We start from the raw sequence: 25,017 nt of genomic DNA, 5'->3' as shown, positions 1-25,017 counted from the left end.
CTAACATAAATATTTTTATGCCCCACCTACGATAGTAGAGGGGCATTATGTTTTCTGGTCTGTGGCTCCGTTCGTCTGTACGTCCGTCTGTGCGTCCGTCCGTTCAGGTTAAAGTTTTTGGTCAAGGTAGTTTTTGATGAAGCTGAAGTCCAATCAACTTGAAACTTAGTAGACTTGCGAGTGGGGCATCCGTGTACTGTGGACACATTCCTATTTTTATATCAGTATATATTTAGTTTTTCATATATAAATATATAAATCTACTAGTCTTTGTATTATATTATAGGTAAAGCTTTGGAACCACCTATCATTCATGTCGAGAACTCAATAGGCGATGAGGACAGTCCCATACCATTTTACGTTTCTGCAAAGGCTTCGAACAACACAGAAGTTCAAATTCATAGAATTTACATCTTTCTTAGCCAATATCCTGTCAACTCTTCATTTTCACGTGGAAATCCTGTAGATGATCTTTGGAAACTTGAAGAATTTGAATTTGGTCAAATGTTTTACAATCCACCGGAAGATTATTCTGGCACGTTCGATCTTCATATATCAGCATACATATTTAGTGGAGAAGAAAATTCTACAACTGAAGCTTCGTCAAAAGTCAAGGTTAATCCAGTAATTGATGGAATGAATATAACATTAAGTGTTGGATGTTATCAGGAAAATAAACCTATCATAGAATTAAACATTACCACATATCTTCTCGATAAGGATAATTCCGAGTCTGCAAGTTTCTATGTCACAGTTCCTTCTGGTTTTATTCTTATACCTGGTGTTAATATAGTTGGAAACTTATACCAAGTTGACCTCCCGGACATCAACAACTTGATTCTGAAGAGTAATCAAATTCTTTCACCTATCACTTCCCCACTTGAAGTCGAGGTTTCTGCTCTTGTAAAAGAGAGAGAAGTCAAGAAGCGGATGAAAATCATAGAAAAAGCAGTTTTGCATAAATGTTTAGGTAATCTAACTATTTTTCATGATATTGTATTGATATTTGTTCGGCCGTTGGTACTTTAGAAGAAAAAATAATGAAATATAATCAGAATAAATTACTTGTTAAATAGATAAAAAAAAACAAAAAAAAAAAAAACGAAAAAAAAACAAAAATTTAAGTTACAGAAATAAATAATCTTTAATATCCACAGAAAAAGTCCCTTGCGTTGAAAACTGACCAAAAAGGTCTCTTTGGAAGGTACATTTTTCACATAGAAGGTGTGAAAGAGTAAAAGTAATTGAGTCATTTGTTCCAATAATACATAATACTTTTTTTCTATCTATGATATTTTTCATTGTTAAGCCCTAAAAATTTTAAACTTATATACAAGCACATAAAAATTGTGTAGTTTATTGACAAATAAAACCGGTTGCGCGTCTGGCTTATACTAAATTTAGTCCTGGTATCTATGATAAGTTTATTTGTAATAATTTGGAAACGCTGACCATCTATATGGCGTCATAAATAGTCAAAGTTAAAATGTTACCTTAATGGCCAATTCACACTTATATTTGAACAAATAGATGTAAACCAAACCTTACCTTAAAAGATATTTTACCTAAATTTGTTTCTTTGTAAAATAAATTAGATAGTAGAATAGCTGTTTGGTAATTCATGGCCATCTTTTAAGTAAATGATATATATTCTGTAATAGTTAATTACCAAACCTTCTGATTGTGAGACAAAAAATCTTATACAGGCTAAATAGGTTAGAACTTTAAAAACTCATGATTAAAAAATAAATGTTAATTTCAAATCTACAGATAAAACAAAATGCCATTTCCAAATTATAATTGCGGCTCTCCCAATACAATAATGGCTTAATGCAAAATTAGATATTTTTGAGCTCTCTTACAAGTGTTCGTCGGATTTATGTCTTAAATAGTACAACATATATTGAAACCTCACTGTATGTCGCGTACCTACTCGATGAAATAGTTCATGGAAATGTATAGGTCTTTATGTTAAAATTACTTTATAGTATGTATCAATTTTTTTTAAATGACATTACTTTAAAGCACCAGGGAGTATGGTGTCAACCATATTCTTCTTTCCGTTCTTCAATCTCCTTGAATTATTCATTTGTCCAGATTCATTTTAGCTCACCTGGCCAGAAGGGCCAAGTGAGCTTTTCTTATCACTTGGCGTCAGTCGTCCGTCGTCCGGCGTCGTCCGTCGTCGGCGTAAACTTTTTACATTTTGAACTTCTCCTAGAGAACCACTGAATGGAATGAAACCAAACACGGCATGAATGTTCATTATAAGGTGCTGACCAAGTGTTGTTACTTTGTAGCCGATCTATCATCTACGATGGCCTCCAGCGGGGGACTTAGTTTAACATAGGACCCTATGGGAAATGCATACAAATGACTTTTTTTTCAAACCACTGAATGGAATGAGACCAAACATGGCATGAATGTTCCTTATGAGGTGTTGATCAAGTGTTGTTACTTTGTAGCCAATCCATCATCCAAGACGGCCGCCAGCGGGGGACTTAGTTTAACAGAGGACCCTATGGGAAATGCATACAAATGACTTCTTTTAGAGAACCACTGAATGGAATGAAACCAAACATAACATGAATGTTCCTTATGAGGTGCTGCCAACTGTTGATACTCTGTAGCCGATCCATCATCCAAGATGGCCACCAGCGGGGAACTTAGTTTAACATAGGACCCAAAGGGAAATACATATAAATGTCTTCTTTTAGAGAACCGTTAAATGGAATGAAATCAAACATAGCATGAATGCTCCTTATTAGATGTTGACCAAGTGTTGTTAATTTGTAGACGATCCAACGTCCAAGCTGGCCGCCAGTGGGGTGACTTTGTTTAACATAGGACTTTAGGGAAAATGCATACAAATGACTTCTTTTAGAGAACCACTAAATGGAATTAAACCAAACATAGCATGAATGCTCCTTAGGAGGTGCTGCCCAAGTGTTGTTACTTTGTAGCATCATTCAAGATGGCCGCCAGCGGCGGACTTGGTTTAACATGGGACCTTATGGGAAATGCTTACAAAAGTCTTTTTCACGTGAACCACTGAATTGAATGAAACTAAACATAGCATGAATGCTCCTTTCCTAATCAGGTGCTGGCCAAGTGTTGTTAATTTGTAGCCAAATTTTATCTTTTTCATATAATTTCCAAAACCCAAGTAGAGTCAGTTGAGCGATACAGGCTCTAGAGAGCCTCTAGTTTGTAATACTTCTTACATTAGTGTATAATGAGATTGACTTACTTGTTGTGCAAGTGTAATTAAATATTATGTCTAGTTTCATGTTAATGCATCAAATTTGTCACTGTTCGCACTGACGGTGAAATTTTGAAATCAGATTAATTAAATTAATAATCAGTAGGCGAGTAGGGGCTGGAACATTGCTACCCTATCTGACGTAGGTCTGTCATATTTGCCAGGTATGTTGACGTCTATGTCAACAAAATAGTTTCTCGTGCATATTTGTAATCCCTATGCACCCTTGTCCTTACAACAAAATTAGCCCTTATTGTAGTTTATTATTATGCTCTTCCAACTTCAACTTTCTATTACTGAAACGAAATGGTATTCAATTCAAGTATTGTTTTATCTTAAGATATACGATATTTATGCCCCTGCATATTAAAGTTTGGAAATATATTGTTTTACAACTGAACGTCAGTCCGTCTGCTCTATATAATTATTCCAGAGAACTCCTACTATTGTTTGAATGCTAAGATGTTTTCACTTTTCTGGCTGTGAAGATGTGAATGTGGTCAAGGTTTTGATTTTGATTGATATTTGCTCTTTTGGGAGATAGTTGAACTTTGGAATGTTTGTGGGGGCATCATTTTGTCTAGTCGTCTATTACACTAGTGAGATTATGTTGAGAAAGTTAGAGAGTTCAATTTATCATAACGGAAACTTCGAATGAATATTAGAATTGTACAGTTAACCTTTTCTATATATTTTCATGGCCTCGCAACGAAGTTGTCGGTGTCATATAGTTTTACCCTTGTCTGTCATTCCGTAATTCCGTCATTGCGTCATTCCGCAACAAACCATTATACGGAGTTTATTTTCTAAACGCCTTCAGATGGTGAACTGATTTTAGTATGTGAGTTAACCATGATGAGTTACAGATCAAGTTTAAGTTTCGTTCCGCTCCGCTAATTTTTGCCGAAATTACGGGCTTTGGACATTGATAAATTGTTGAAAATCACAGTTATACGGACTTTATTTCTAAACCCCTTCAGATTTTAGGCTGATATTTGGTATGTGAGTTAACAATGATGAGTTACAGATCAAGGTTAAGTTTCGTTCCGCCCCGTTAATGTTTGCCGAAATTACGGGCTATGGCATGTATGGACTTTGATAAATTGTTGAAAATCAGATTTATACCGACAAAACCCTTTCAGATTTTGGGATGATTTTTGGCATGTGAGTTAACCAAATGAATTACAGATCAAGTTTAAGTTTTGTTTTGCTCCACTAATTTTTGCCGAAATACGGGCTATTGACTTTGATAAATTGTTGAAAAACACAGTGATACGGAGTTTTTTTCGTAACCCCTTCAGATATTGGGCCGATTTTTGTTATGCGAGTGAACCATGATGAGTTACAGATCAATTTTAAGTTTCGTTCCGCTTCGCTAATTTTTTCCGAAATGACGGGCTATGGTATGTATGGTCTTTGATAAATAGTTGAAAATCACAGTTATACGGACTTTTTTCTAAACTCTTTCAGATATTGAGCTGCTTTGTGGTATGTGAGGTACCCATGATGAGTTACAGATCAAGTTTAAGTTTCGTTCCGCTCCGCTAATTTATGCTGTAATTTCGGGCTTTGGACTTTGTTCAATTTTAGAAAATCACAGTCATACGGACTTTTTTTCCTAATGTCAGATATTGGGCTGATTTTTGGTATGTGAGCTAACCATGATGAGTTACAGATCAAGTTTCGTTCCTCTCCGCTAATATTTGCCAAAATAAAGGGTTTACAACTTTAAAAATTGTTGAAAATCACAGTTATACGGACTTTTTTTCTAGACGCCTCCAGATTAAGAACCGATTTTTGATTTGTGAGACTACCATAATGTTTGTGTCCACATGTGTTATTGAAATTGCAGATTTTTCAACTTATTGGGACGGGGCCATTTTTGTCGCTTTGACACATCTAGTTTATTTTTATTTTATTTTTTTAAATTTTTTTGGGGGGTGGGTAGATACGATGTTTAAAATATAATATGAATGAGCATTATTCTTTATTAAATAGTATGAAAACTATGGGCATAGTTCCAAGTGTCAAAAGTATTATTTTTTTAATCGACATAATGTTTATTTGAATTATTTTGGGTCCAGAATGACATCATTGGACCTATAGGGTATGGCGCTGCTCGTGTCATACAAAAAGATTCTACACTGAGTATTACAATTCGATTTGAAAATGACCACAAGGCTTCAGCTCCTGCACAGAAAGTATATGTAGTTCATACATTTGATAAATCAATTGATATGAGAACATTCAAACTGGGCAAATTTGGTGTTGGAAATATCAACTTTTTGAGACGGGGTCATTCGTGTCGCTTTAAAACACCTAGTTTGTTTATTCTTATGACAATAAGAACGAAGACAAACATTTCCTTTATATCAATTCTTAAGTAAATGTATTAAAAACAATATGTCATTGTATAACTGAACATTATATTTCAAATTAATTAATCAATATATTTCAGATTCAACGACAACAAGCGGGATTTTAAATACGGAAAAAGGTATTTCATCATCAACAACTAACAGTGCAGCTGTCTTAACTACACAAACAAATACAACTGTTGTTTCTACAAAAGGTATTACCTAGTATCGATATAAGATTAAATCTTACTGTTATAACATATGTTCTATAACACCAAAGTTAACACAAATGCATGTGCATGAAATTTTAAACCCAAAAAATAGAAAAGATAGAATAGGTCTTATGATCATTTACAAAATGAAAATTTATAGTCGAATCAGTGTCATTAATGACGCATTTTCTTTTGCAAGATTTTTTTACAGAAATTCTAACGAAATCATGTTTTATTTCGTATCGTGCTAGAAAATACATCAACTGGAAGTCCTTTGTCAATCTTTGACGTCATTCAGTATATGACGTCACGCCTGTATGCGATACAGATTTAGCTATGCGATACGGGTTTAGCTATGCAATGTGGGGTATGCGATACGGGTTTAGATATGCGATACAGGGTATGTGATACAGACTGTTTAAAAGACCCTTTATTAGATATATCAAATTGCTGTATTTAGTACTAAATACAGGATAAAGGCAAATATCGTTATTCATTTTGTACTATAATTAATTGTTTGTGCTATACAGTCAACGACAATCGTGCTTTATCATATGTTTAGTAGTAAATACAGTAGTTTTGCATATGTGATAAATAGCCTGCTGTTTATTCCATATCGCGCAACTTTGATGCGCACCCTTTATCGCATACCCTTTATCACACCCCTACCCTTTATCGCATACCCTTTATCACACCCCTACCTATGTGACGTCACGAACGTCAAGTTTTCATATTTTTTGGCACACTGAATGCAACTATGAAAAATACAAAACACACAAATTAATGCAATAATAAACAAAATATTTTTTAAAACAACAGCAAGCAAATTGTAAGGTAACCCGTATCACCCTCGACCAATATCATCCCTCGGGCCTAAAGGCCCTTGGGCTGATATTGATGTCTCGGGATGATACGACATATGATACGGATTTTGCCATGTATTATTCTCTATGTATCAGCTATTCGTGATGATATCGATATCAGTCGCGGTTGCGAATGCATTATCACACTTCCAATCTATACGACTACACGTCATCGATATAATTCACTGTTGCAAAGGCTTTACTAAACCCCTAATCTGTATGACGCAATGTCCTCGATGTCATTCACTGTTGATATAACTGATCAATATATTTTGGACTTGATCGATATATTTCAGATTCAATGCTATTAAGTGGGAGTTCAAATCCCGGAACAACTTTATCCACTACATACAGTGCATCTGTCTTTACAACGCCAGCAGCTGCAACTGTTGCCTCTACAAAAGGTCTGAATATATATAAATATAATATGTAATTCTTGAATACCACATTATTTTACACATATGCATATAATTATGTAATTGCTTTATCTTAAAATAGGCATTGGAAGAAAATTCACCACTTTTGTGGTTATAATAGGAAAGCAAAGAATATCAATGACACATAATAAGTTCATGCACAGCAAAATAAAAAAAAAAAACATACAAAAAGCAAAGGAACAGCGCTTTTATAGCTGTTCTTCATCTCATAGTCACAATGAGACCTTTAATACGAAGCAAATAAAACAGTCAGCAAGTAATGTTCGTCATAATAGAAATTTCTAAAGAATCATTAAAGGCTAAACAGGTTTTTTTTTTATGTCATATGTTATTTTTCTGTGTTTTAGTGTTTGAGATTATTGCAATTAAGTTATCAAGCATGTATAAAAAAAATCAACATAACATTATATAACTGATCAAAACATTTACGACTTGATCTATATACTTCAGATTCAATAATATCTAGTGTGAGTTTATATTCCGGAAAAGTTTTATCAACAACAAACAGTTCATCTGCCTTTACAACGGTAGCAGCTGCAACTGTTGCCTCTACAAAAGGTATCAATAAATATAAATATAAAATGGACAACTCTCTGTTACTTGTTTCACGGTTTATAATTGCGACGAATAATGCATTTGTTTTTTAATGTAAAATTATACCAAAGTAGCACATTATTGTCATGAAAAGCATGTCCAAAAGTTGTCACATTTTCACATATGCTCAGCATTCTTTGAAGGAGACATTTTTTTCGTTGAGCTTTTTGGTGTTTTTATACTGCTATATCTATTTCCTATTGTCAAATCCCTATAATTGGTGTTTGCATATTTCCTCGACAAACGTAGAACTTTGACTATTGATGCAAATGCCAAATCATTGATTAAACATATTTTGTATGGGGTTTTTTCTGAGACGGAACATGGTTAGCATTTTAATGTAGTTTTATCATCTCTTTGTCTTTGTTAGCAAAACAGTTTTTCATTAATCTTTATGCATGCACCCTTTAAATATGCCCACAATTTACAAAAATTTAATTTTGCTTTTGAAGTTTATTTTTTGTAATTGATACGAAGGTGTATCCAATTTTAGTTTGTTTTCATATCTCAAAATAGTGGATTGTTTGCATATTGCATGTGGTGAATTGATGTTAGCAAGTACCATTAGTCATAACAGAAACGTCTATAGACCCTCAAAACCTTAAAAGAAGGATTAACACTATATTTTAGTTTTTGCATGTTTAGGATAATTACAATAAATACAAAAAGTCCTTTGTTCTCAATCTAAAGTAAAGGTGATGTATGAAAATTGTTATTACATTTTATAACAAAACCCTCTATTTAAGATATTTTAACAAATCTATTAAGATTCAGTGCCATCGTACGGTGGTTTAAATACCGGAAACGTTATTGCTTCATCTAAGACTTACAGCGCGGGAGTCCTTACAACACAAACATCTACAATCGTTGTTTCTACAAAAGGTATGACCAAGTATCAATATAAGATATTCAAAACAAATCAAATTCGACAATGTATTACCTTACTGGGGAAAATTCTATAATGTATATAATCCTTAAATACAACCTTGACACATATAACATGTATCCATTGTATAATGGTACAGCTTAATTATAGTAGGAAGTGCTTAATAAAACCAGGTTCAAACAACAATTTTTTCGTAATAGCTATGTATCAATGTCAGTAAAATAGCAGTTGTTACCAAATAGTTCGTTTCTATGTATGTTGACGTTTTCTCTTGTCGAGTTTAGTGTTCTGTTGCTCCGTTGTTTTCCTCTTATAATTGATGTTTGTCCCGCGGTATTAGTTTTCGCCTAATAGATTTATGACTTTTGAACAGCAATACACTACTGTTGCCTTTATTTGTGACACGTTTCAATTCAGTCAAGATATTTAAAAATATCAAGGGACTTAATATTTTTCCTTGAACTTAATGGTTTGGCATCAAATATTCAGAGAGCTGTCATAAACATGTGGAGTATACAGCAAGTCGAAAAGCTTATTGAGGTTTTGAACACTAAAAGTGTATCAAGTGTGTCATTTGTTGCAAATGCGATGATTTTTTGTCACTAGATTACCCACTACTGAGGTATCTGTTTGTTTCACCGAAAGAGTAAGGGACGAGCATTGCATCTGTTTTTGAGGAACCGTCTCCAGAAACTTTAAGATGGTTATTGAACGGACGAAGTAATTCATTGAAAAGGACAATGTTTTACGATATACGAACAATCGGATTTTTTTCATGTTCAATTATATCAAAATATCGAATTTTCGATGAAAGAATACTTAAACCTTAAAATCTTAATCACGCATATGCAAAACTTTCAATCACAAAAATACTGAACTCCGATGAAAATTCAATCGTAAAGTCCCTAATCAAATGACAAAACTCATCAAACAAATGGACAACAACTGTCATATTCCTGACTTGGTACAGGCATTTTCAAATGTAGAAAATGGTGGATTGAACCTGGTTTTATAGCGCTAAACCTCTAACTTATATGACAGTCGAATCAAATTCCGTTATATTTACAACGATGCGTGAACAAAACAGTCTTAACAAACAAAAGTCAAAACATGAGTACAGCAGTCACAATCCCAAAACAAATAATAATTTACAAAAAAGCACAAAAAAATCTATCAAATTAAAAAAAAAAATCATTGCTTCGAGTGTCTGACGTAAAAAAATTGTAAACGTCACATAGGAAGAAATTTTGTCGTTCAATGTTTATTCAAAACAATTATAATTTCACATTGGGAATGATGGTATACAGGTTTAAAAAATCAAAAGTTATGTTAGAATTAATTTCAGAAATAAATCGATATTTTAAATTGTTTAGAAGTTCTTTAGAATATTTAAGAATCACATATGGTTAATACCATTACGCGAGTAACATGACTTTGTCGTTTGTCGTTCAAAGTATTTTCAAATTGATAATATCTCAATAACATAATGACGGGATCTTTTAAAAAAGTTCATCGGAAGGTATCAAGACCTTGTCGATAAATATCAACTTCACAAATAATACACGATGGTCTTGATGTATAGATTCTGAGTATTGATGCTGTTTATCATCTTAAAAACGTGTTTTATAGTTCTTTCATTTGTCTTTGTTCTATTATTAATATAAATTTTCCTGTTAAATGGTTCCATGTGATATCCGTTTGACGTTGCTCGGTACTTATACATCTCGTCAATGTGTTTGTATTGTCTTTCATTTTTGTACTTTAAAAGATCCCGTCAGTATGATATTGTTCTATTTTATGTCATTATGATATATTTCTATTATGAATTACAAAATAAGTTGAACCATAAACGTCAAAATCATTCAATCGCGTAGTGCAATTAACTATTTGTGGATTCTTATAAATTCTATATATAACTTTTGGACTATTTTCAATCTCGGTCTATTTCTGAAATTTATTCTTACATACTTTTGATATTTTAACCCTATATGCTAACATTGCCGATGTAAATTTTAAAATTGTTTGTATGCACATTGAACGACAAATCTATGTGACGTATAAAATTTTCTGACGTCAGACACACAAATCAATGAATGCGTTTGTAGATAGATGTTTTTGTGTCCTTTTAAATTGTTCCTTTTAAAATTGTTATACGATGATGACTGATGTACCCATATTTTGACTATTTTATTTATTGTGTCTGTTTAGTTAACGCATCAATGTAAATATAACGGAATTTGATGAGACTGTCATCAAAGTGAGAGGTTTAGCGCTATAACACCAGGTTTAATCCACCATTTTCTACAATTGAAAATGCCTGTACCAAGTCAGGAATATGACAGTTTTTGTCCATTCGTTTTTGATGCGTTTTGTTATTTGATTTTGCCATGTGGTTATGGACTTTCAGAATTGATTTTCCTCTAAGTTCAGTATTTTTGTGATTTTACTTTTTAAAGTACAGAATCACGTTATAAGAACTCAAGATACACAAAAAGTTTCATATACAAAACACACCAGCAAAAAAAAAAAGAGTATTTTGAAGGAAAAAAAATTCTCTCTGAATTTTCTTGCTGCTGATATACAGCTAAATCATTTTGATATTGTCAATATTATTGTTCTCATTGATTCTAATGTCGAATCATTGATTGCTCCGGCTAGAATGCTTGTCGGGGCAAGATATTTCAGCCTTTTGTCGTAGATTTATCTTATTTTGAGGTGCATTTTGTCATTAAGACAGCTTGTCAAGCATTATTATAATCAATATGCTCTCTGGATATTAAAACTCGATCGACCCTTTCTTGTTATTTAAGTCTTTGGACGTGTATTTATTTTTAAATAAACGGAAGTGTGTACAATTTAATTATGTTATCCATGTTTGAAATGTTACTTAACAGTTTATAACTGAATCTTTTATTTTAAATGTATTTACAAATCTATTTTAGATTCTGTGACATCAAATGGGATTTTCAGTCATGGGAAAGATATTGCCTCATCTAAGACTAACAGTGCAAGTGTCTTATCAACAAAAACAGCTACAACTGTTCATTCTACAAAAGGTATCCTGGTTACTAACCAATAGTCTGTTTCTATGAATTTTGGGTTTTGTTTTTGTTACAGTTTAGAGTTTCTGTTGTTCTGTTGTTTCTCTCTTATAATTGATGTGCTTCCCTCGGTTTTAGTTTGTGACCCGGATTTGTTTTAGCTTAATCTATTTCCGACTATCAAACAGCAATAAACTACTGTTGCTTTTATTTATGACAATTTTCAATAAAATATAGTTTTTTTTAAAATAGCAAATTCGACATTGTATCATTTTGCTGATAAAAAGTTCTATTATCTTTAATACCACATTTAGTCAGTTTATTTTCGACTTATGAGTTTGACTGTCACTCTGGTATCTTTCGTCCCTCTTTTATACATTATACAAATATGCACATAGTTCTGATTCTATATTTTTTAAATACGACATGCATTTTCCCCCTTGTTTGTTATTTTCTTCTTTGTCTACTGGTCTTTGGTTGTTTTTCTTTTTTCTAGCCATGGCCTTATCTGTTTTCGACATATGAGTTTGATTGTCCCTATAGTATCATTCGTCCCTCTTTAATACCAATATCTGGCATGAAATTGTGTAATGTCATCTTTTAATGAAGATGTATATACTTGTATCACATCAATAACACTGGGTCGACCTGAGCGTCAATGATGAGTCTTATGAAGACGAAACGTGCGTCTGGCGTATTAAATTATAAAACTGGTACCTTTGATAACTATGTAAATCCACTGGGTTGATGCCACTGCTGGTGGACGTTTAGTCCCCTCGGTTATCACTAGCCCAGTAGTCAGCACTTCAGTGTTGACATGAATATCAATTATATGGTCATTTTTTTATGCAGTTAAGCTGCATTATGCGAGCACCCTAGATTTGTGTTCTACGCAATAAAAAAAGTCGCATATATTTGCATCTTATAAAGGCAATTTTATTTGCTCTTTGATGATTTAAGAATCAACATATAGTTAATACCATTACGCGAGTAACATGACTTTGTCGTATGTCGTTCAAAGTATTTTCAAATTGATAATATCTCAATAACATAATGACGGGATCTTTTAAAAAAAGTTCATAGGAAGGTATCAAGACCTTGTCGATAAATATTCCGTATCAACTTCACAAATAATACACGATGGTCTTGATGTATAGATTCTGAGTATTGATGCTGTTTATCATCTTAACAACGTGTTTTATAGTTCTTTCATTTGTCTTTGTTCTATTATTAATATAAATTTTCCTGTTAAATGGTTCCATGTGATATCCGTTTGACGTTGCTCGGTACTTATACATCTCGTCAATGTGTTTGTATTGTCTTTCATTTTTGTACTTTAAAAGATCCCGTCAGTATGATATTGTTCTATTTTATGTCATTATGATATATTTCTATTATGAATTACAAAATAAGTTGAACCATAAACGTCAAAATCATTCAATCGCGTAGTGGAATTAACTATTTGTGGATTCTTATAAATTTTATATATAACTTTTGGACTATTTTCAATCTCGGTCTATTTCTGAAATTTATTCTTACATACTTTTGATATTTTAACCCTATATGCTAACATTGCCGATGTAAATTTTAAAATTGTTTGTATGCACATTGAACGACAAATCTATGTGACTTATAAAATTTTCTGACGTCAGACACACAAATCAATGAATGCGTTTGTAGATAGATGTTTTTGTGTCCTTTTAAATTGTTCCTTTTAAAATTGTTATACGATGATGACTGATGTACCCATATTTTGACTATTTTATTTATTGTGTCTGTTTAGTTAACGCATCAATGTAAATATAACGGAATTTGATGAGACTGTCATCAAAGTGAGAGGTTTAGCGCTATAACACCAGGTTTAATCCACCATTTTCTACAATTGAAAATGCCTGTACCAAGTCAGGAATATGACAGTTTTTGTCCATTCGTTTTTGATGCGTTTTGTTATTTGATTTTGCCATGTGGTTATGGACTTTCAGAATTGATTTTCCTCTAAGTTCAGTATTTTTGTGATTTTACTTTTTAAGGTACAGAATCACGTTATAAGAACTCAAGATACACAAAAAGTTTCATATACAAAACACACCAGCAAAAAAAAAAAGAGTATTTTGAAGGAAAAAAAAATTCTCTCTGAATTTTCTTGCTGCTGATATACAGCTAAATCATTTTGATATTGTCAATATTATTGTTCTCATTGATTCTAATGTCGAATCATTGATTGCTCCGGCTAGAATGCTTGTCGGGGCCAGATATTTCAGCCTTTTGTCGTAGATTTATCTTATTTTGAGGTGCATTTTGTCATTAAGACAGCTTGTCAAGCATTATTATAATCAATATGCTCTCTGGATATTAAAACTCGATCGACCCTTTTTATTTTGAGGTGCATTTTGTCATTAAGACAGCTTGTCAAGCATTATTATAATCAATATGCTCTCTGGATATTAAAACTCGATCGACCCTTTCTTGTTATTTAAGTCTTTGGACGTGTATTTATTTTTAAATAAACGTAAGTGTGTACAATTTAATTATGTTATCCATGTTTGAAATGTTATTTAACAGTTTATAACTGAATCTTTTATTTTAAATGTATTTACAAATCTATTTTAGATTCTGTTACATCAAATGGGATTTTCAGTCATGGGAAAGATATTGCCTCATCTAAGACTAACAGTGCAAGTGTCTTATCAACAAAAACAGCTACAACTGTTCATTCTACAAAAGGTATCCTGGTTACTAACTAATAGTCTGTTTCTATGAATTTTAGGTTTTGTTTTTGTTACAGTTTAGAGTTTCTGTTGTTCTGTTGTTTCTCTCTTATAATTGATGTGCTTCCCTGGGTTTTAGTTTGTGACCCGGATTTGTTTTAGCTTAATCTATTTCCGACTATCAAACAACAATAAACTACTGTTGCTTTTATTTATGACAATTTTCAATAAAATATAGTTTTTTTTAAAAATAGCAAATTCGACATTGTATCATTTTGCTGATAAAAAGTTCTATTATCTTTAATACCACATTTAGTCAGTTTATTTTCGACTTATGAGTTTGACTGTCACTCTGGTATCTTTCGTCCCTCTTTTATACATTATACAAATATGCACATAGTTCTGATTCTATATTTTTTAAATACGACATGCATTTTCCCCCTTGTTTGTTATTTTCTTCTTTGTCTACTGGTCTTTGTTTTTTTTTCTTTTTTCTAGCCATGACCTTATCTGTTTTCGACATATGAGTTTGAATGTCCCTATAGTATCATTCGTCCCTCTTTAATACCTATATCTGGCATGAAATTGTGTAATGTCATCTTTTAATGAAGATGTATATACTTGTATCACATCAATAACACTGGGTCGACCTGAGCGTCAATGATGAGTCTTATGAAGACGAAACGTGCGTCTGGCGTATTAAATTATAAAACTGGTACCTTTGATAACTATGTAAATCCACTGGGTTGATGCCACTGCTGGTGGATGTTTAGTCCCCGCGGTTATCACTAGCCCAGTAGTCAGCACTTCAGTGTTGACATGAATATCAATTATATGGTCATTTTTTTATGCAGTTAAGCTGCATTATGCAAGCACCCTAGATTTTGTGTTCTACCCAATAAATGCTGAAATACTTGCCATTGTTATTATCTAGCTCGCTACTATGTTATATATAACTAATTGAACACTTTTTTAATACTTTTTATTCTGGATTACAAAAAATATGACCAGAAAAACCTTAAATGATCGTCGATTTATCCAAAAGTTTTAAAGTTACACATAGGAAGAAGTGCTTATTAAGAATCCTTGTGTAGTTCATTATGACTTGTGCTTTTAGCTAAGATGTCAAAGAACAATTGTATGAAATATTTAATCGCCGAAAATCTCTTAAGACAAGTAGTTTAGATTTCCCAAATGACAAAAGTCGTAGGAATATTGTTTGTCATCCATACGTAGTACAACTACGTCAGTAGTCTATTATATAATAAGTTCAACTGTTCATGCTGTTGGCGGCAATTTCAAATTAGAAAAAGAAATTTTCGTAGCTTTTCAATTTGGAGGCAGGTGTGCAAATTAGCGGTGGTCCGAGGTCCGCGACCTTCCACTTTTGCAAGCGGAATTTCGAATAGGATAGTTGGTTTCTAGCTACGCCCGACGTAGTCACCTTCCACCATGTTCACCAAAGTCTCCAATTAAACGAGCTAAAAACTTGTTTTTATCATTATTAGTCGTGACAGCGATATTCATTTTGTTCAACCGATAGCTTTATACAGAATATCGCCGACAAATATTGTATAAATTCGAGTAAAATCGTATCTGATGGACCGTATCTGATTGACAAAAACAACATTGTAAACACATAACAATGGCGGCCTTGAAGACAAAATTTTACAACATCGGATCCGATTCCGGAAGCGGATAAGGGTAATTCCGGGTTTGGCGATCATTTACAAAATAAATCCAAGCAGGTGAAAAAATACATCTATGCATGGTAAATGACTATATACACTAGAATTGTAAACCAAAAGATATATGTAAAAGAAAGAAAACGCAGAAAAATATTTTATTCAGAAACTCAAAATTACTTTTTGACAAATTTTAATTTAAAAATCCAATACAAAGTGACAGCTGGGAACAGTATATCTAACAATATACGTGTTCATGGTCACAGTCTAAATTTTCTTTATAAATGATAAATGATGATAATGCATGCGAGATGCTTTTAAAGTGTAAACATACTACTGCAATTTCGAAGGGTTATTTGTTTTTCTCAATTTTGAAGGGTCAATTAAAGTAGCTGAAAGTTTCTTTCTTTATTTTCACAAATAATGCAACTATATTATATATACCTTAATGTAAGTAAATCATATGATATATAGGTGGCATTCTTTGGGCCACTCTACCCCCTCCTGTTTGATAACTTGGAAACGGTCAAGCTCCCCACCCCTAAACCATATGAGGGGCAGATCCAGGATATAAGGTTAGGAGGGGCGCAAACTTAAATTTTGCTGAGCAGAGCGAGGCTAAAAAAAAATTGAGGTAAAATTATCGGAACATTCTTTATTAAGCTGAGAACGACCCATGCTTTGCAAATTTAAGGGATGTGCAAGCCAGCAACCCTCCCCCCGTCTGAATCAACCCCTGCATATATTCAAGGATAGGACAATATAATAAATAAAAAATGAAATATAGGGGAAGTCCCTGGAGTTACCCCACCCCCTCCTGTTTGAGAACTTGGGAACGGTCGAGATCCACACCCCTTTACCATATATATTCATGTTTGTGACAATATGAAAAATCAAATGAAATATAGGAAGAATCGCTGGGGGTCACCCCACTCCTCCTGTTTTTAGAATTTAAAAATGGTCAAGATCCCCACTCCTAAACCATATATATTCATGTATGGGACAATATAACAAATCAGACGAAATATAGGGGGAGTCCCTTGGGTCACCCCAACTCCTCTTGTTTGAGAATTTGAAACCCGTTGAGATCGCCACCCCTTAACCATATATATTCATGTACGGGACAATATAACAATTCAAATGAAAGATAGGGGGAGTCCCTGAGGTCACTGTTCACCCTCCTGTTTGAGAACTTGGAAATGGTCAAGATCCTTACCCCTAAACCATATATACTCATGTATGGGACAATATAACAAATCAAATGAAATAGAAGGGTAGTTCCTGTGGTCACCCCAACCCTCCTGTTTGAGAACTTGGAAACGGTCGAGATCCCCACACCAAAACAATATATATTCATGTATGGGCCAATATAACTAATTAAATGAAATATAGGTGGAGTCCCTGGGGTCACCCTACCCCTCCTGTTTGAGAATTTGGAAACCAATGAGATCCCCATCCCTTTTAAACCATATATATTCATGTACGGGACAATATAACAATTCAAATAAAAGATAGGGGGAGTCCCTGAGGTCACTGTTCACCCTCCTGTTTGAGAACTTGGAAATGGTTAAGATCCTTACCCCTAAACCATATATACTCATGTATGGGACAATATAACAAATAAAATAAAATGTAGGGGAAGTCCCTAGGGTCACCATACCCCCAGTGGCGGATCCAGAAATTTTCATAAGTGGGGCCAACTGACCGACCTAAGTGGGGCCCGCTCCAGTAATTCCCTATATAAGCAACCATTTTTTTTCCCGAAAGGAGGGGGGGCGGGCCCCTGCCCCCTAAATCCTCTGTCTACCCCTACCTGTTTGAGAACTTGAAAACCGTTGAGATCCCCACCCCTAAATTATATATATTCATATGTATGGGACAAAATAACAAATCATTTACATTTACTATGGGCAGGTCAGTCAGACCTCACCTTTGATCACTGTACGTTGTAGTGAACATTTGTCTGATTCGTGTCTCATAACTTTTGTACTATAGAACACAAACTCAGTTTTCTTTCCAGGGAAACCAGTCCATTCATACTATTACATGTTCATACTAAGTCCAATTGAACTTCTAGCAGTCAAATAAAACCAAGGTTAACTACCAAGTAGAACAACTGCAATCATTGGGAACTTGTACCACTGCAGACTCACCATAAAAAAATATACATTGATATATGCATTGCTTTTGAAACCTTGACAACATATAAATTATTTGCCTTAATAAATAAATCATTAGATAAACATGAATGTACTATATATGAATGTTTAATGTTGAGGCAACATTGTCACAGTTTTCATAATTACGGTTGCCTTGGTTTTTAGTTAACTGCCCTCAGCGCTTACAGCGCTTTGATTATTATTAATTTACTGTTTGAAAAAGTATGAATTATTCGAAATACTTAGAATTTATTTATCCCAGGAATAGATTACCTAAGCCGTATTTCGCACATTTGTTATCAATTTTGGCCCACACTGCGTTTCAACTTTGTACCTTTTTTTGGACTTTCTAACTTTTTTGATCTGAGCGTCACTGATTAGTCGTATGAAGACTAAACGCACGTCTGGTATATCAATTTATAAGCCTGGTACCTGACAACCATTTGCTAACCCTTAACCTTAATATTTTATATCACAACAACACGTTAATATTTGGGTAAGTAAGCATGACTGGGCTAAACAACTGTTATCCCTTACTTGTTATCCCTTTGAAGGTACCATTCTTGTATTACAACTCCAGTTTCCGGTGCATGTCAAAACATGGAGGGAAACAAAATAGTGCTTTTTTTTTCTAAAAAAATTCTGAACTCATTTTTTTCTGTTTGATTATAGGTTTATGCTGAATTGAAACATATACATAGACTTTGAAAAAATCTTGCATTTTTGGGGGGATATCAATCCAGGAAAGTGGAAGGATATCATGTTTACTGGAAGTGGTGCGGCCTAGTAAAAACAGCAAACAGAAAGAAGAAAAAAAATGTTTTGACTTCGGGTTTACGTAACTTTTTATTCTTCGTGGCATGACCCACTTTTATTCGATTAAATCACAATTTCACAGTAGTATATACATGATATGAACATGATTTTTTTTTCTATGTAGCATTTTTTATTTTTTTATTTTCAAAGATCAGCTGTTTTGCATGTAAGCCTATGGAGCAGTCAATTACAAGAATGCAACCTGAAGTATTACATTTATATATCATTTTAATAACCTCTTTTTTGTATATCAGATCTTTGAGATACATTTTCTGCTCTTAACATATAGTTATAAAAAAGTCGCATATATTTGCATCTTATAAAGGCAATTTTATTTGCTCTTTGATGATTTAATTAGGTTTGCGGCTAGGAGAATTTTAACATCATTCCCCCTTCTCTCTCTCTCCCTGAAAACTAAATATTCACTATGTTAAAGGCATCTTAAAAGCCCAATTGAAGACAAATCATATTTTTTACAAGTAATGGAGACTATACACTATTTTGGTTTATATTTTCATTTGAAAGGACAGGAAAAGCAGTTTACAGAGAGAATAAATTTGCGCCTTAATTACAAAGTCACAATGGATTTGACAAACACGACAACCGCAACATACAAAAAGCTGTTCAACGATACTTTCACAGGGGTAAGGTTATTTGTAAACAAGCCTAAATTGAAAACAACGTTTAAACCTATGAATGTGTTGGATAAAAAAAAAACCAATTTTTTCCCCGTATGCATGCAAAACAATTGTATTGGTAGAGGTGTCTAAATACAGCACAAATATTTTTTTTCAAAAGACAAAAAAAGTGACAAATTTTTTTTTAATAAAACGCATTTGACGTGCAGGTCGAACAACGGATGTTATTAAACCCTGCTGACTGCATTGTCGATTGCCAAATAAATGGATCACCAGAAGTATCAAAATGCATCTTAATTATTAATTAAATACAAAAACGAAAAATATAAACTTGCGGAAAAGACGCTGAGGCTCAAACAAAAGTTGCATATATATATATTTGAATTTATTTATTTAGTACCTCGCATGTCAACATTAATGGTATGATCTTTTATCGTGTGTTGTCTTTCTTCAGACTACCTTTTAACAAAAGTCGTCTCTGAAACCATTAGCATATTGACACCAAACTTTTTATTAGTCGTTATAATGGGGCTTACTTTCAAATTGTTCCTAGTTTTCCTCTGATTTACTAACATGTTTCAATAACTATTGAAAAGTTTTGGGTTTCTTTAACCCACCTCTTGATGTTTTTTGAAAATATTTTATTCGAATCTACTAGTATTCAATTTTTATTCTTGGTGTTTGGAAAAGTATTTCATCCGGATCTTTTAAATTTTCTGTCTTATGTGAATGCAATTTAACCAATACAAATATTGGTGTTTACTCGATTAACCCTAGACGCCTTCTCGAAAAAAAAAAGAATGTTCTCGAAAAAAATCTGACATGTGAACTAATAAAGGCAACAGTAGTATACCGCTGTTCAAAACTCATAAATCCATGGACAAAAAACAAAATCGGGGTAACAAACTAAAACCGAGGGAAACAACGGACAACTAAATTATTCTCAAAGTATTCAATTACATGTGTTTTTGTAAGTGTTTGTCTATATAATGAAATGTAGATTTTATGTATGCCAGTTTTTGTGGGGTTCGTGTTGCTTTGTCTTTAGTTTTTAATTTTGTGCTTTGTTTTCTATTGTTTGTCTTATTGTCTACGTCTTTTTTAGCATGGAGTTGTCAGGTGTTTTTTTTTATCTATGAGTTTGAATGAGACATGGTATCTTTCGTCTCTCAAGGCCAAGGCCCATTTTAACCGAATGTTGATGAAAATTTAACAAATACTCAGAATATATTGGCTGGAAACAAATTTTCCCCGAAATGACTACGATTTCATAGACACTGATCCATACCTTTGGATTAAAACTCCTGTTTTAAGAAATTGCATTTCCAAGCTAAGCTTGTTAATGGTCGGTTGTATGAGTTGAAGGATATCATTGAAGTTTTGTGAGAAAAAAACAATAAATTCGGCCTCCCTTTCATATAAAAGATAAGTCGTTTCTTGTATTGATGATAATCTATTTTAAAGAAAATATATGTCACATGGTTATTTGAGTTGTAGATAAATACTTTAAGCAAATACTGTCTTCTTTATTCCAGCTGTTACAGTATTACAGTCACTCATCTATCAAGAATGTTTTCATAAAAATTACTCTGTACTCAATTGCGTAAGTAAATTTTCAGATTTCGTTCATTCAATGAGTGGAATTTTGTTCTTGAATTTGCTTTTATTTTGGAATATTAATGAACTGTTGTTTTTTTTATCTTTTCCTTCCTGCTTTAACAAAAAAATACTAATGGGATATGTGTAGAATCTGCATATATGTAAACAGATATATATCAAAAATTTATAGATTTGAAAAAATAGATTTTTATTAAACTTATTTTTCAAGTTTTCGTTATCAATACTAGAATACATGAAATTTATGCAAAATAAAGGCGGAACATAACAGTCAAAGCCAAAACGAACCGACACTGTCATGTCAAAAAACGACTAACGACTAAATGACAAACAATAATCTACAAAACACAACGACGAAAACTGAAAACTAAGCAAAACGAACCAAACAAAGGTCCAAGAGTGACCTCATATTCTCCGAAAGGATTAGCATTACCTGCTTCACATGTTGCACCATTCGAAGTACACGTGTAAGTACAATCCAATGATAAGTCTAATTAGGTAGGTCGCATTCGGGGAAACGAATTGTTGCTACTACAATTGGAATAAATCGACGCTTTTGTTATTGACAACAATGGACAGCCTATTTTGAAATATTATTACTTTCTAAAACAGTTATCAAACTTGTCACATATCGAGAAAAGGAACAAAATTGTACCAAAGAAAAGAGCACACGAATTAAACGATATTTGGGTACTTACAAACTATTTTATCCATTCTTATAACATTGATTTAGAGAATAAATCAGTAGAAAACGTGTTCAGTAATGTTTAAAGATTTTAGAAATGAAGCAGATATAGAATCTGGTATTATAAAAACATGCACAACCATTTTCAGTAAAAGGTAAAACATAAGTGCACACTGCAATATTTATGAAACAACATGTAATAGTTCATGCTTTATTAGTAAACTGTGATAATGACAAATAAGGTACAGCAATTGCAGTGATTGTGACAACAAATATATATATTTATGATAAAGACATGTGGTACCGGTATTATTTTAGAAAAATATGTTTGTCACAAATTATTAAATTTTTACTTAATGTTAAACAGGAAAGGCAGTCTTATTGCTATTCATGACGTAATAACTCGCTCAGAATCCAAAGAAGACATCAAGAAAATATTGGATCCGACAAAACAGAATTTTTCAATAAACATTGGAAAAATTGCTGTTCAAGTTTTGTCATACAGTGTGATTGGTAAGACATTTCAATATATTTTGTAATATGGTTTAGATAAATGTCGTACTGTGTTTTGAAGAATATGACTTCTTTAATTCAACGCCAAACTCCGCAATTACCAATAAACGATTCCCCTATAGCTATTAATTGAAATAAAACAAAGTTAAGAATAGTTTGATATTTAAGTCGAGCGCACATTTTGTCAGCTTTAAGATTTAATGAAATGTTTTGGTCTAAACAACACAGTCGTAACTGGACTTGAAAATAAACTCACCAAAATTATATACCTGGACTGAAATTTTTGTATTTGAGCCAGACGCACGTTTCGTCTACAAAAGACTTATCAGCGACGCTCGAATAAAAAAAGTTAAAAAGGCAACATGAACGTTCAAACAGTCAGGTGTATGGTTCGATGGTTTGTAAATATGTGGTCTTACTTTCCTACTTTCAAATTTTGGAAATTAAATTACAACAAAAATTCAATAATTTACCATTTTCAATGGATGTTTTATTTACTATATGAATATCGGTAAACTACCGTCAAGTTAATTTGAATTATAACATCATTCCAAAAACAGGGGTGGTGTTCTCGAAAGTATCCTAAGATTCGTCCTAAGTCATTTCAAGTTGAAACAGTGTTCAAGTCAATTTATTTTTTTGTGACCCTGTAATTTTTGATATCGGAATTGGTAAACTACATTCAGTTTTGTGGTGTTGTTATTTTTTGTCTATTTTGCATAGTGATATTTATCCTGTCGAAATTTGGGGATTTCGGAATAAAGCCTCCGACGCATGAAATTAAAAAAATGTTCAATAAAAGTATTTATTAGGGTACAAGTTTCATTGAAACCAAAAATAATCACCCAAGTTAAGGTACAAAAAATGTAAACTTTACTAATGTTATCGTGTAAGTTCATAGAATATCCACTCCTGTAAAGCAAATGTGTTTATATTTTATCTTTTATCTAGATTCAACAGAAACCGATTCACCAAAACTATCAACACTTTGGATAGCTGTTATAAGTGCTAGTTCAGCTGTGTTTGGATTTATAGTTATAGTTACTACTATTTTCTTAATACGGAAACAAATGACCAATCATAAACCTAAGGAAAACCTTGGTAAGTGTAAACATACAATGTATGATATGTTAATTTCAATATTAAGCATTTTAGGGATTTTATGTTAAAAGATCCACAATCGACTCCCAAAGTTTAAAATTTAACAAAACTATGAAATTCAAGCATCATAGTGCATTACTGTACCGTGGAGCCATAAGACTCATCTAGTACTCTTCTTAAAAATGTCAGAGTGAGAACCCTGAAACTAAATACGACTTTAATTAATAATTGTTTTGATTGTAAGCACATTTCAAACTCTCTTGAATTTTACTTTACTTTCGCAAGTACGTATGATCTGTTATAAGATTTTTTTAACTATAAAAGAACTCGGTGTTTTTTGGATTCCACCTCAGTTTTCAATTATAAACCAAAATGTAGAGAAATACTAAACCAATGCATTATAGAGACTTAAATCATACCCTAATCGGGTTAATTAGTTGATTGAAAAAGTTCATGCTTATTCAGAAATTGGGGGGAAACATGAAAAAGAAGTAGGAAGATGTGGTTTTGCTTGCCAATGAGACAAATTTCATTAACAGTTCAAATGACGAATATATAATCAACCATAGATCAGCGTCCAGCCTTCTAGAAAAACCCATACTGCGCCCGTTATCAAAATAACACAGGAGTATAAATTTCGTTGGGATGGTTTTGTTAAACCATTTTTAACTAATTTTTAGGAGTTCGAGGGGAATCAAAAAGGCTGATGGAAATGACACCTGTCAAAATACATAGGCTGATGGACATGACGCCTGTCCGAATACCTAGGCCAAAGCTGGTTAACGAATGGAGCAGTTATGAAAATGAGGCAGCTGTATACACATGATATTTAAACGTGTACAAGAATATATTACTTTAAACTGAACTCATATTATATATGTGTGCATATTGGTTTAAAATCACCATATATGTTACCAAGTCAAGTTGCCTTAACCATTTGTTATTCATTGTATTTTTATATCTTATTGAGAAAGATCGTGATTTTTTAGTTGTATTGTCCAATAGTTTTTATTATATTTCTATTTTCTTAGTATATATTATCGTCATTTATTAAAATTCGTAATGCTATATTAACCTCAGAATGTTTCATTTTATGTTAAATATTTGGTATGTCGCCAGTGCAACCAATTTGCTTGAATCGTAAACTGTGATACTTTTTATTTGTGTTTAAGCAGTAGCACAGAACGGTACAGTTCTTGAGATAACTCCTGAAAATGGTTATTTAAAGTTTACACTTTAGGCTTAATATGTATGAATACTGAGAGTTAGTTATAGTATCATCCATGGTACGGAGTCTCACATTTTTCAGAGAAGGAAAACTTGAACGCACATTACTGTCTGTCAGAAGAAGAATCAAGTTTACGGATTGGTTATTGGTTACATGTTTATTTTCAGTGCATTTTAGGAATGACTGCAATATTTTTCTGTCTATGAAGAAACAAC

The 25,017-nt window shown here is 32.8% G+C and overlaps 1 protein-coding gene across 1 annotated transcript in view; it reads left to right on the top strand.

The window, feature by feature from the left end:
- LOC139515373 (uncharacterized) overlaps positions 1-22,499 on the top strand; it is a 35,948-nt gene extending 13,449 nt beyond the window's left edge. Inside the window, exons 11-19 of the mRNA XM_071304940.1 lie at positions 287-970; positions 5,721-5,834; positions 6,991-7,098; positions 8,494-8,607; positions 11,554-11,667; positions 14,263-14,376; positions 19,546-19,664; positions 21,194-21,261; positions 22,328-22,499. Coding sequence (XP_071161041.1) covers positions 287-970; positions 5,721-5,834; positions 6,991-7,098; positions 8,494-8,607; positions 11,554-11,667; positions 14,263-14,376; positions 19,546-19,664; positions 21,194-21,261; positions 22,328-22,499 — 1,607 coding nt within the window. The remainder of the gene's footprint in view (positions 1-286; positions 971-5,720; positions 5,835-6,990; positions 7,099-8,493; positions 8,608-11,553; positions 11,668-14,262; positions 14,377-19,545; positions 19,665-21,193; positions 21,262-22,327) is intronic.
- Positions 22,500-25,017: the final 2,518 nt, after the last annotated feature.

The sequence above is a fragment of the Mytilus edulis genome, chromosome 3 (genome assembly GCF_963676685.1).
Source record: "Mytilus edulis chromosome 3, xbMytEdul2.2, whole genome shotgun sequence".
Classification (NCBI taxonomy): domain Eukaryota; kingdom Metazoa; phylum Mollusca; class Bivalvia; order Mytilida; family Mytilidae; genus Mytilus; species Mytilus edulis.
This window is presented reverse-complemented; position numbering and strand designations above follow the sequence as displayed.